Source organism: Gouania willdenowi, chromosome 12 (genome assembly GCF_900634775.1).
Source record: "Gouania willdenowi chromosome 12, fGouWil2.1, whole genome shotgun sequence".
Lineage (NCBI taxonomy): Eukaryota > Metazoa > Chordata > Actinopteri > Blenniiformes > Gobiesocidae > Gouania > Gouania willdenowi.
The window spans coordinates 30,729,823-30,743,644 of record NC_041055.1 but is presented as its reverse complement, the minus strand read 5'-3'; the positions used below and the strand labels follow the sequence as shown (position 1 = coordinate 30,743,644).

The 13,822-nt window shown below is 33.3% G+C and overlaps 1 protein-coding gene across 14 annotated transcripts in view; it reads left to right on the top strand.

The window, feature by feature from the left end:
- Positions 1 to 13,822, top strand: part of fnbp1b (formin binding protein 1b) — a 105,979-nt gene that overhangs the window by 39,435 nt on the left and 52,722 nt on the right. For all 14 annotated transcript variants that reach the window (XM_028463726.1, XM_028463727.1, XM_028463730.1 and 11 more), the window contains exons 3-4: positions 7,098 to 7,154; positions 8,102 to 8,249. In XM_028463726.1, coding sequence (XP_028319527.1) covers positions 7,098 to 7,154; positions 8,102 to 8,249 — 205 coding nt within the window. The remainder of the gene's footprint in view (positions 1 to 7,097; positions 7,155 to 8,101; positions 8,250 to 13,822) is intronic.

Below are 13,822 nucleotides of genomic sequence, written 5' to 3'. Positions count from 1 at the left end.
TAAAGCAACAGGACGTGCCGATCAACGTCACATTTTGACCAAAACCCTCTCCATAGTTTATGTCCCAAGGTATAAAAACTTCTTAAAAAGTCCTTTTAATGTGATTTTTTAATAAAAAGATTCACATATTTTCATAGATGTTAAAGTACTAGCCTTCAGTACTTAAGTAAAAGTACAGATACTTGAATAAAATATGACTGTGGTAAACGTAAAAGTTTAGAAGTTGCTTTAGTAAAAGTAAAAAATATATGCTACTAAATGTACTTAATAAGACAGAGTTTTTAAAGCATAAAATTCCATATTTTTTTTATTTTAAGAACTTGTATAAAACTGGTAAATGAATAAAATGTGTTATACTTTATGAAAACCTGGAGAATTTAACTAAAAAGTGTCAAGAAAAAAAGTGCAAATGCTCAATTAAACCCAGAGCAGCTTTGAGTTTAACATTTTTAAAAACTGGAAAATATTAACCATAAAATGAAAAGACCTGTCTAACAGACGTCATCTTACGAAGGTCGTAAAGTAATGAGCTGATTTTTAAAGTGTAAGAAGTAAAAAGTACAGATATTTCTTTGAAAAAATATGGAGTAAAAGTAAAAAGTCACCAAAAAACTTAAAAATACTCAAGTAAAGTACAGATACCAGAGAAAGTATTTGAACTTCATTACTTGTTACATCTGCATATTTAGTTTATTGGTAATACATTAAAGACATTTTTTGTGATATACATTTTCACTACAGGTACAATTTAACATTAGACAAAAACATAATGAAGCTAAAAAAAATGAAGACTTTCCAAAGCCGTTTCTTGCTCTATGCAGATTCTGCACCTACAGTGTAATGTTTGACTTTGTGGAATTAAAAGAGAAAATCTGGTGTTCATGATTTATTCATTCCTGCACAAATGTGTTCAGAAACAAACATATTGTTTTGAGTGTTTTTGTGTATTTTTGTTGTCCTTTTGTGTATTTTTCCTGTAAAATGTATGTCATTTTTGTGTATTTCAGTTGTTGCTTTGCTTGTTTGTTAGTATTGCGAGTTTGTGGCATAATTTTTTGTGTTTTTATTGTCTTTTTGTGTACTTTTGTTGTCATTTTCTATAATTTTGTATATTGTTCTGTCATTTTGTGTATTTTTGTTGTTTTTTTGTGTTATGTGGAGACATTTTTGTGTATGTTTCCTGTAAAATGTATGTTTTATGTAGCCATATTGTGTATTTATGTTGTCATTTTGCATTTTTGGGAGTAATTTTTGTGTATTACTGTTGTCGCTTTGCGTCTTTGTTAGTACTGTGAGTTTGTGGTGTGATTTCTTTGTGTTTTTGTGTACTTTTGTTGTGATTTTCTGTACATTGAATTTCTTTGTTCACAGACCTAGATGTCTATAAAAAAAGTCAATTATTGGTCAGCCTGTCCAGTGTGTGTGACTAATGTTTAATTAGTTACACACACACACACACACACACACACACACACACACACACACACACACACACACACACACACACACACACACGCACACACACACACACACACACACACACACACACACACACACTAAACAAGCATGTTTGTCAGTAGCTGTTAAAATGAGGAAATTGGGACATAGAGTCTCAGTAACGTGAGTCACGGAGGTCTCAGTGTTTCATTACATCACTTCCTTTGTTGTGCCTTGTGCCTCATTCAGAACCTCAGGGATGATTATCCTCTAGTAATCAACTTAGCACGTGAAATCAGCTTTAATCTTAGCAAGTAAAGCCCAAAAGAATTGCAAAGTACCACCTTAAAGTAATAAACTAATAGCCTTCATAGTTCACTGGTGCCTTTTCTGCATCTGAGGCGACACTTGGTGCAGCATTTTAGTGTCAAATTTGATCAAATTTATGCTTATTTACTTACTTTTTCTGCAACTACACCAAACTTTCACTTATCCTTCCGATATTTTTGCTCTTTTTAATGTATTTTTGTTACATTACTCCAATTTCTGACACTTCTCATCACATTTCAATGCCTTTTCTGCACATTTTTTCCACTTTCAAGACATTTTCATCACTCTTCCACCTAACGTCACATTTGTTGACCCATTATTGTCACTTTTAACCTCTTTTCACCATATTTCATGCTTATTTTTTGCCAATTTAACCACATTCACCAGTTGTCATGCCGATTATTTGCCAGTTTCAACTAAATGTTCCTGCTTTTTAAGTTACATTACCCTCAATTTCTGCCACTTTTAAACCAATAATGACACTTTTTCAGTCCATTTTTGCCCACTCTAATTTGCAACTTTTAACCAATTTCTGTGGTTTTTAAAATCCCATTTCATCTCTTTGGTCACTTTTAACACATTTTATTTCTGATTATACAACAGTTTATTCCAACCACCACTTCTCCACCTAATGTCACATATGTGGACCCGTTTTTGTCACTTTTAACCTCTTTTCACCATATTTCATGCTTATTTCTGCTCATCTAATCACATTCACAATGTGTCATGGCCATTATTTACCAGTTTAAAATAATTGTTACAATATTGACACTTTGAACCCCTTTTTTACCACTTTTTCTGTGCATTTTTTGCCCACTCTAATTTGCAACTTTTAACCAATTTCTGTGATTATAAAAATTTCATTTGAACCTATTTTATTTTTGATTAAAACAAAGATTTACATCTTTAAGATGACTATATACTATACACTACATCCTGGATAACAGTGGATATTATTCAGATAAATATAAGATTGGAAAGGTTGAGAACCACTGATTTAGAACCCTAACATGACACCAGTGATTTTTGTAACATTTATAGAGGAACAGAGGGAACCTTTGTGGGGCCAGTGATGCAGAAGTAGGTCATTAATGAGGGAGTCCCTATTGATCACCAGCTTTATATCACTGTGATGAGCTCTCACAGCTGTACAGTCGTACAGTTGTAATGCAATCACAGTAAATGGCTTTGCATGAGAGAGATTGCATTGCTCTCCAATTGAACCTCATTTGTGGCTATTATTGAATCTGGTACCATCGCTATCACCATGCCAACCACACGCCGTCCTAATCCATCAATAATCCTCTTTTCCTTGCATTGGTGTAAACATGCACAATGCTTCAGTCAATCCATTGAAATGCTTTAAAGCCTCCTGCTCCTCCTCCTCCTCCTCCTCCTCCTCCTCCTCCTCCTCCAAATTCCTGTCTTTAATAATCCACAATAAAGTAGGAATAAATCCTGGCTATCTGGTTAGACTGGGGTGAATGGTAGAAATAACCAGTACAAACCAATATTTTTGGTTTGTACTACACTTTTCACTATAACTACAGTATATATATATATATATATATATATATATATAAATATATATGTATTAGGGGTGTGTATTGCGATACGATTCATATCCTGATACATAGGTCACGATACGATATATCTTGATATTAATGTATACGGCGATTATCGTGTTTTTTTTTTAACATATGACTTAAGAAACAACTAATTTGTAAATTTGTACACCTTCATGAGAACATTATGTATGAAATATATTTTATTGACATATTAACATGCCATGTGCCAACAGCTTAAAATAAAAAATAACATTCAATCTGCCTGTGGCTTTTAAACCAACTTTGACTTTAGTGCAATTTAACTGAGGTTTATGTCTCTAAAATAACAAATAAATGCAGAAAGTTATTACTTTCTTTTTATGTTTTATTGAAAAACACAAGATGGTCAACATGTCCAGGTTTCAGCACGTATTTGTGCAGTTACAATGTCTCCTGCAGTGGAAAAGACTTTCCTATATATATATATATATATATATTTTTAATTTTTTTATTTATTTATTTTAATAAAAAAAAGAAATCGATATGGATGCATTTAGAATCGATCCGAGAATCAGCGACGTAATATCGCGACATATTGCCAAATCGTTTTTTTCAACAATATGTATTGTTCCTATGCCAGATATTCACAGACCAGACTGTACACAAAAATACACTGGAAGTTTAGCTTCTTTAATCCTAGTCTAGACTAACTCTGTCATATTTGTCTCAGTGAACAGTGAACAGGACACACACACACACACACACACACACACACACACTGACATGTGTCATCTGTCACTGAGTGAATGAATGAGTAGGAAAATGCTCTATTATTAGATGTGGGTCAAGGACGACGGATAGTAAAATATTCCCACAGATCTGCCTAGCAACAGGGCTAACACAACTGGGGAGGCTATGGCTGTGTTGGAAATGTAAATTACGATTTTGATTATTACACTCAACGATTCTGAAAATAAGATAATTTATTATGATTAAAAAAGTGTTTGAAGGGTTTTTATTTATGTTATAATATATTTTACATTGTTTTTGATAACAAATGAATTACTTTTTGGTTGACAAATAACCGTGATTTCAATTATTACTAAAATAATTGTGATTATTATATTTTCTATAATCGAACAGCCCTACTATATACTATATAAGTATGATTAGGATGATGAGCGTTCCCACTCAAGTGTACTTCCAATTTCCCAAGATGCATTTGGAAACTACAACGACAAAAAAACAGAATCACATTGAGGCTAAATGAGGAAACTCGTCTTTCAGATTTAGTTTAACAAATGATAAAAAAGTAAAGAAAAAAATAATTAAATTTCTATTTTAGCAAGTGAATTGTGGGATTTCCTTCCTTTTTTGTGTGTTTTAAGTTGAATGATACCATAGAGCCTAGGTTCCCAAAGTGGGGTATGCAAATTGTCATAAGGGGGTACGTGAATGAAAATGAAAAACACTGTGACACATTGGAAACTAGAATATACATAGAGCACCTAATGCTAGGCTAATGCTAGTGCAGGGCTAATGCTAGATTAAAGCTAATGCTAAGTGAATGCTAATATTAGGCTCATGTTATTTCTAGGCTAATGCTAGGTCAATGCTAATGCTAGGCTAATGCTGGGCTATTGATATTTCTTGGTTAATGCTAGGTTAATGTTTTTGCTAGGCTAATGTTATTGCTAGGCTAATGCTAGGTTAATGCTATTGCTAGGCTAATGTTAATGCTAGGTTAAAGTCAATGCTAGGTCAATTTCTAATGCTAGGCTAATGCTGGGTTATTGCTATTTCTAGGTCAATGCTAGATTAATGCTATTTCTAGGCTAACACTATTGATAGGCTAATGCTAGGTCAATGCTAATGCTGGGCTATTGATATTTCTAGGTTAATGCTAGGTTAATGCTTTTGCTAGGTTAGTGTTATTGCTAGATTGATGCTATTGCTAGGCTATCACTATTGATAGGCTAATGCTATTTCAAGGCTAATGCTAGGTTAAAGCTAATGCTAAGTGAATGCTGATATTAGGCTAATGCTATTGCTAGACTAATGCTAGGTCAATGCTAATGCTAGGCTAACTAGGCTAATGTTATTTCTAGGCTAATGCTAGGTTAATGCCATTGCTAGGCTAATGTTATTTCTAGGCTAATGCTAGGTTAATGCTATTGCTAGGCTAATGTTAATTCGAGGTCAATGTTAATGCTAGGTAAATACTATTGCTAGGCTAACACCACTGATAGGCTAATACTAGGTGAATGTTATTGCTAGGCTAATGTTAATGCTAGGTCAAAGTCAATGCTAGGTCAATGTCTAATGCTAGGCTAATGCTGGGTTATTGCTATTTCTAGGTTAATGCTAAGCTAATGCAACGCGACGCAGGCCAGCACCTGCATCCTCTCTTTCCTTTATCTTCAGGGAATGCAAATATTCTAGTTATTATTATATACAGTATTATTCCTCAACAGGACAAGTGAAATTCAGAGACACATTTCAATGTAGTTCTACATTGTATAGACATTATGTTCATTAAGTTTGCAGGAGTAGGGGGTGCGTGGCTTCAGCTTCATTTCCTTTCTAAGTGTGATTATTTTTCATTAAATGATGCCAGCATGGATTTTTAAATAACGTTATTTCCTAAGCGTTTGCTTGTTTCTTGTAGGGAAAGCTTGTATTATCGAGCTTATGTTTCCCAGTGTTTGTTTCGATCTTCTCGGCATTGGGTTTATTTTTGCTCCTTGTGGCAGTAGCACGCACACGTTGACTGACGTTGTGGGAAAGCAGTAAAAACATGCCAAAGAGTTAACTTACTGCAGGTATTTGTTTTATCGTCACAGATTTTAATCAGGAGTGTTTGGAGAAATATGATCAAAATATGATCTATATCATTTAGAAATGTGTCTTTACTCTGTAAAATATGCTATGATGATGTTTTGTCTCGGCCTAGGAAATATATCCAGATTCATTATATGTCAAAATTCCTATTTTGGCGATTAATAGAAAACTACACCAACGTCTACAACCATACATTTTTATTTTATAACTTATTTTGTAATAAAATACTCGCTGCCTTCGCTACTTCTTATTGCGATTTATTTTATATTGATATTGTATTTTCAGATTTTTTTTTACATTTTATAAATATTTTGTATACTGTATTTATTTATTTTACATTTATTTTACACATTTATAAATGTGTAAAATATTATATACTGTATTTTGTATTTTTTATATGTTATGTATGTTTATTTTATATTGACATGATACATTGTATTATATTTTTGATTAAAAAAATATCTATCTATATATATATTTTTTTTTTAAATTTATATATTATATTTTTTGTGATGATTTTAAAAATCTATATTTCTGCCCAGAATCTAATAATTATTTTTTTGTTTGTAGAAGTGTATGATTCAACTTGCAACTCTTGAATCACAATATATGTAGAAACAATATATATATATATATGGAATCGGCACCCAAGTATCGTGCTAAAATGAAATTGGGAAAAGGTACTGTATATCGTCCCAGCTCTAGAAAACGTACATTTTGCGTCCATGCATGACTATTTTTCTGAGGTCAGTGATTTACGATCTAAAGCCAGGGAAAGTGCTTTCTGCTACTGGAACTCTGCACAGCATGATTTTTTGGCAGCTCCATAACAGCAGAGTGCGGAACATTTAATGTGAAGTGTTGCACTGGGAGTTCTCAGTGAAGATAAGAGGATGTAACATAAGACCAGCGTAATTCATTTTTCCCCTTCGTTTCTTACAGGAATTTATCAAGGAAGTATCAACCCAAGAAGAACTCACGAGAAGAAGAGGAGAACAAGTATGTTTTTTATTCTAAAAAATTCAAGAATTCATTAGAAGTGATGATGTCATCAGGTTAAAAATAGATTAATTAATTATCTTCTTTCCATAGTTTATCAATGAGACATATTTAATGCATAGTTTAAATGTTGGAGATCGAAAAAAAATTAATTTAAAACTTAAACTAAGACAAGAAATGAGCAAACTTTAATCAATCCAAATAATTAATAAATTATAAAATAATATATAATACATAAATTCTTTCTTACTATGGACTTTATTTTTTTTTTAAGCGCACTGAGATGACTTTGTTGTAATTTGCGCTATATAAATAAAGTTGAATTGAATTGAATTAAATCAAATTAATAAATATTGGTGTAATTATAGGAAACTGTTTTTTTTTTTTAGTAAATTCAACAAATATTTTTATTTATATATATGTAAACAAGGAAATAATTTAAAAAAGAATTAACTAAAAAAAGGATAAATATTATTTTGCAAAAAAAAAAAACATACATTTTAAGTTAATTTGAGATAAAAAACAAAAAAAAACAAATACCAACTGTCCTCCAAACTTTAATCAATCCAAATAACAAATAAAATACAAAATAATAAAATAGATAAAAATACAATAAAATAGATAAAAAATACAATTAATAAATATTGGTGTAATTAAATGAAACTGTTTTTAAAAAACAAAACTAACAAACAAATATCTTTATTTATCTAAAATTTAAATAGGAAAATAAAAAAATGCATTTACAAATATTTAAAGACATTTTACACAAAAAATTTCACCATTACAAATGATACATAAAATACAAAATAATAAAATAGATAATAGATAATGAATAAATGAAATGAATAAATAATATAATTGTAATTTACAAACACTGCTGAAACTTCTGGGTATTTCAAATAATTCTATTGCATTTTATTGATTTAATTCACTGTGACGTGTCACAGGTACACGTTCTGTCGGGCTTTCCTGACGACACTCAACGAACTCAACGACTATGCTGGTCAACATGAAGTGATCGCTGAGAACCTGACGTCTCAGATCATCTGTGAGCTGTCGCGTTACCTCCAGGAGCTCAAGTCAGAGAGGAAATCGGTGAGAATTCTCATATTCACGCCCTTCTTTCATAATTTATGCTTCTTTCCAACCTCTCCATGAACACAGGAGAACAGAGTTTTAATACGTTGCCTTTTATGTTGGAGATCATAGATTGAATCCAGGTTCTTAACCTATTTTTTCTCCATAAGTTCTTACAGGAGAGAATAATTTGGTCTGTAGCTAATAGTGTAACGATGAATCCATTAGATCAATAAATCGTTTTATATTACTACGATTCAACTACATTGATCTGTGCTCGGCTAGTTGTCCTTCCTGATGACATTAATTGATCTTAAATCGGTTTAAAAGGTAATGAAACGATTGTATCAATTCTTTTGCTCGTTAGCGTTAGTTTGTTAGCGTTAGCTCGTTAGCATTAGCTCGTTAGCTCTACATAAGCCATCATGTTAAAAGGAAAAGTATCAGGTTCAACCACTGCTCATTTAACCTAAACAGATATTAGTTGCATTTCATTTTTTATATTAATATTTTATTATTTTTATGTATAAAACATAACAAACATAAGAGTCAGGTAAACCTAATATGTAATTTTAAGTGTTGGTTGGACTTTATTCAAATAAAATGTGAATGTATTTGCCTTTAAATGTTCTTGTACTTGTTTATGTCAATAATTACTTTATAGACAATTTCCTTACAAGAAACATCAGGAATCTATGAAAGCTCACCTGTACTGTCCAGTATCCTGGTATTTATTTCACATACTAGTTACATTATTACTTTGGCTAAAAAGTCACTGAATCGGCAACAACAAATCGTGATTTAAAATGAATTGCTTTTTTTTAGGCAATTATATACTGAAATTAAAGAATATTACAGAAAACAGAGGCAAGAAATGTACAATTGTACAAAGTCTTGAAAAACAGCTTTATTTGTCAAATAAACGTTGCTTTGTGCACTACGTAATTATTGTTAGCGTCGTAGCGCTTCTATCGTGGACGTCAGAGGAGGTTTGTGTACCTGCAGGAGTTAAATTCATAAATGTTTAGAGAAAGTGATTCACTCAGATGGAAAATCGAAAGAAATCTGTCACGAAGTCTTGTGTCATTGAGTTCCATCTGAGAGAAGTGGAGTGGAAAAGGCCACGGGGCAGTTTCAGGGTTTTTAGATTCAATCCTCCACGCTGTGGCAAAGAGAAAGGGTTAATATTTGTTGATCTCTACTATTTTTAAATCCTATCATCCACCCTTTCCTGGTACGGAGCCTCTGGGACTCAGATTTGGCCTTGGAGTTCATCATCATCATCATCATCATATCATTACAATGCTACCACAGTCCAGGAAGCACATGTGACACCAGTCTTCCTGCTTGTATCTCTGAACACTTTAATACCTTGGTTTCTCCATGTCTATTTCCTCTATAACGCCATTATTTCAAAACTTTTTATTGTAAATTTTTTGCACTCAATTAAATATTTCCACATTTGGCATTAAAACAACAAACACAACAACAACAAAAAACAACAGGATCAAGGATAAACCAAAAAAGTCAATAATGACAGGAGCAATGATAGTAATAGTGGGAATAATAGCAACAATAGTGTTAATTAATTCATATAAGATATTGGGTACCCATGGAATTAAAAAGAAGAAAAAAAGTAAAACTAAATTAGAATATACCCATAAATACACCCACATACCCATAGATATATGTACGTATATATGTAATGTAAAAACATAATAATAATATTACGACTAACAAAGTAAACAATATGTACAAAATAAATAAAAATAAATAATAAAAATACACAGAATAAGAATAAAAAACACACACAGCATACTGATATTTAGAATAAAAATTAGTAGACTAAATTATGAAGAAAATGGCATGTGAGGATGTAGATGCTGGCCTGCTTCGCACCTCATTAGCTTAGCATTAGATAGCATTAACTAGCATTAGCATTAACCTAGCATTAACTTAGTATTAGTCTCACATTAGCATTGGCCTGACATTAACATCAGCATTAGCCTAACATTACCTTAGCATTAACCTAGCATTAGCTTAGCATTAGATAGCATTAACTAGCATTAGCATTTACCAAGCATTAGTTTAGTATTAATCTCACATTAACATTAGCCTAACATTAACATTAGCATTAGCCTAACATTAACTTAGCATTAACCTAACATTAACTTAGCATTAGCATTAACCTAGCATTAACAATAACGTTAACCTAGCAGTCGTCTCACGTTAGCATTAGCCTAAGATTAACATTAATGTTAGTTTAGCATTAATCTCACGTTAGCATTAGCCTTACATTAGCATTAACCTTATATTACCATTAGCGTTAACTTAGCATTAAGCTAATGTTAGCATTAGCCTAGCATTAACTTAGCATTAGCTTAGCATCAACTTAGTGCCTTACGTCAGCAAAATCCTTAACCTATCATTAGCTTAGCGTTAATCTCACATTAGCACTAACCTAGCATTAACATTAATATTAACTTAGCATTAACCTAACATTAGGATTAGCCTAGCATTAGCTGAGCATTAGCCTAACATTAACATTAGCAATTGCATTAACCTAGCATTAGTAATAGCCTAGCATTGGCTTTGGCCTAGTGTTGGCTAAACATATTTAAAATACAAGTAGACAACATTATGTATAATAAAAAAACTAAATAATAATAATAATTAATGAAATAAGAATAAACGTTGGGATAGGTCAGATGTAAACGGAGGTTAATCAACAACTAATACCAGTCATAACGTACCAAATGTGTTCAAAGTTACAAAAGAATGCGTTGAATTAATTAAGAATCCTTAATCCAAGAATCATACAATGGAGGAAATTCCCATTTTTTATGATGTCATCACGTGTCAACAACAAAGAATCATCAACAAACAAAGATCATGTTTTCATTTATTGCTATCTGGGGTTTCCCGTCATAAAGATTATTCACACAGAGCTTTGGATGAAACACTCGTCTGTTTAGGAAATAGAATTTGTTTATGGATCAGATCTTTGCTTTAAAAATTTCCCCATTTTCAGCCTCAGGGTTGAACTGTTTTCCTTTAGTTTCTGTTTGAACATCGTTTCCAGAGAAATGTTTTTTTATTGGTTCTGTGACGTTATTAGTTATTAGTCATTAGACTAGTTTAAAGTCTGGATTAGTTTCATTATTCTGATGTGTGCTAGCTAAGGCTTAGCCCTGCAGATGTAATGTGCTGACAATGTTTTCCTGTGGACAGCTAGCAGTGGCTAGCAGTGACTAGCAGTGATGAGCAGTGACTAGCAGTGCTTAGCAGTGGTTAGCAGTGATTAGCAGTGGTTAGCAGTGACGAGCAGTGACTAGCAGTGGCTAGCAGTGATTAGCAGTGGTTAGCAGTGACGAGCAGTGACTAGCAGTGGTTAGCAGTGACTAGCAGTGGTTAGCAGTGACTAGCAGTGATAAGCAGTGGTTAGCAGTGACTAGCAGTGGTTAGCAGTGACGAGCAGTGGTTAGCAGCGACGAGCAGTGACTAGCAGTGGTTAGCAGTGGCTAGCAGTGATTAGCAGTGGTTAGCAGTGACGAGCAGTGACTAGCAGTGGTTAGCAGTGACTAGCAGTAGTTAGCAGTGATGAGCAGTGACTAGCAGTGGTTAGCAGTGACGAGCAGTGACTAGCAGTGGTTAGCAGTGATTAGCAGTGGTTAGCAGTGACTAGCAGTGGCTAGCAGTGGTTAGCAGTGGCTAGCAGTGATTAGCAGTGACTAGCAGTAGTTAGCAGTGACGAGCAGTGACTAGCGGTGGTTAGCAGTAATGAGCAGTGACTAGCAGTGGTTAGCAGTGATTAGCAGTGGTTAGCAGTGACGAGCAGTGACTAGCAGTGGTTAGCAGTGATTAGCAGTGGTTAGCAGTGACGAGCAGTAACTAGCAGTGGTTAGCAGTGATTAGCAGTGGTTAGCAGTGACTAGCAGTGGGTTTTTTGCATCCGAAAGCAACAAATTTGTCTGGACAGCAGCCACAAGAAAGCAGCAGTGAAAATGTTCTAAATCAGACTCACAGTCGTTGCTTTTTAGCAAAATTGGAATTATTCAGTGTAAGAACATGTTTATTTAGGGAGGGGGGTAAGCTACATCAATGTTAGCTGCTCTTCTGACATGGTCATTATTGCACTTTGATATTAGATGTGTATAATTCCACTGGAGCAAATTTGGTTTTTGTAATGTTTCACAACAGTCATTTTCAGTTTTTGTTGTAAATCTTTAGTCAAATTTAGTATTTAGTACTAGTCATTTTATACGTTTTTGTTGTACATTTTTAAATATTTTTTGTGTTTTCTTTTCTTTTTTGGGGGTTTTTCTGTCATTTTCTATGTTTTTGTTGTACAGTTTTTGTATTTAGTTTATTTTTCTGTCATTTTATCGACATGTTTTCGTTTCAATTTTTGTACTTTTTGTGTATATTTTTTGGTCATTTTCTTGACATTTTGTATGTTTTCGTTGTGTATTTTTTTGTCAATTTTTGTATTTTATTGAAATTTTCTATGTTTTCGTTGTCAGTTATTGTATTTTGTTCGCTTTTCTGTATTTGTCGGGGTTTTTTTTTAACATTTTGTATGTTTTTGTTGTACATTTCGTTTTGTTTTTCTTCATTATATTTGGGGGCCGTAAAAAATGAGCGCTGCGGCCCTCTTGGGGGCCACCAGTCCATGTCTGTACTCAGCCTCTATGTGTTGCTGGGTTAATATGGGATGAAGAGCCTTAGTTTGTGCTGAGGAATCATTATAAAGTGCTCAGTCAGCATGATCACACAGCTTAGGTGTCGTCTCTAATAAAGAACCTCACACACACACACACACACACACCTTTATATACAGTATGATTACATTTCCTAAACACTACTACTCTACTATTAATCATTTGTGTTGGATCAGCAAAAATAAAACGCCTGAAGCATCAGGACTCCCTGTACCAACACACTTTGAAACAATCTTCTAATATTGTAATCTGACTTGTTCAACTAGTTGGAAAAAAAAACCACCCTAAACATGACTCAGCAGCGCATTTTAGCAAAAAGTCAGCAGCACAAAGTGTGGGGAAAGATAAAAGCTATTTAGGTTTTTATACACAGACGTTAAAGTGCTGAGATCTGTCACTGGATCTCCAAACTATGGTTCCAGGCACTTTTCAGGGTCAGAATGACGTCATTATGGAGAGTTTTTTTACGCATTTCTTTGGTTTTTACGCCTCGAGTAAAAGTCTCAGTGCGTTTGTGTTGTTTTTAAACAAGTGGCGACACCTGTAAATGTTACAGCTTCACATTCCTCTGGAATAAGTCATGTCAATAAATCATTATTACACATATTCCTGCTTTCATAGCAGTAAAGCAGACATAGGCAACTGGCGGCCCGGGGGCCAGAATGCATTTTATGCGGCCCCCAAAGTAAATGTACAAAATGACAGAAAAATACACAAAACAAGACCAAGAATACATAAAAAAAACACAATGAATTACATCATTGCAGAAAAAATACATTAAAAGACAAGAGAAAAACACAGAAAATACTCCAAAAACACACAAAACGACTACAAAAATGAGCAAAACCACAACAGTAATACACAAAATTA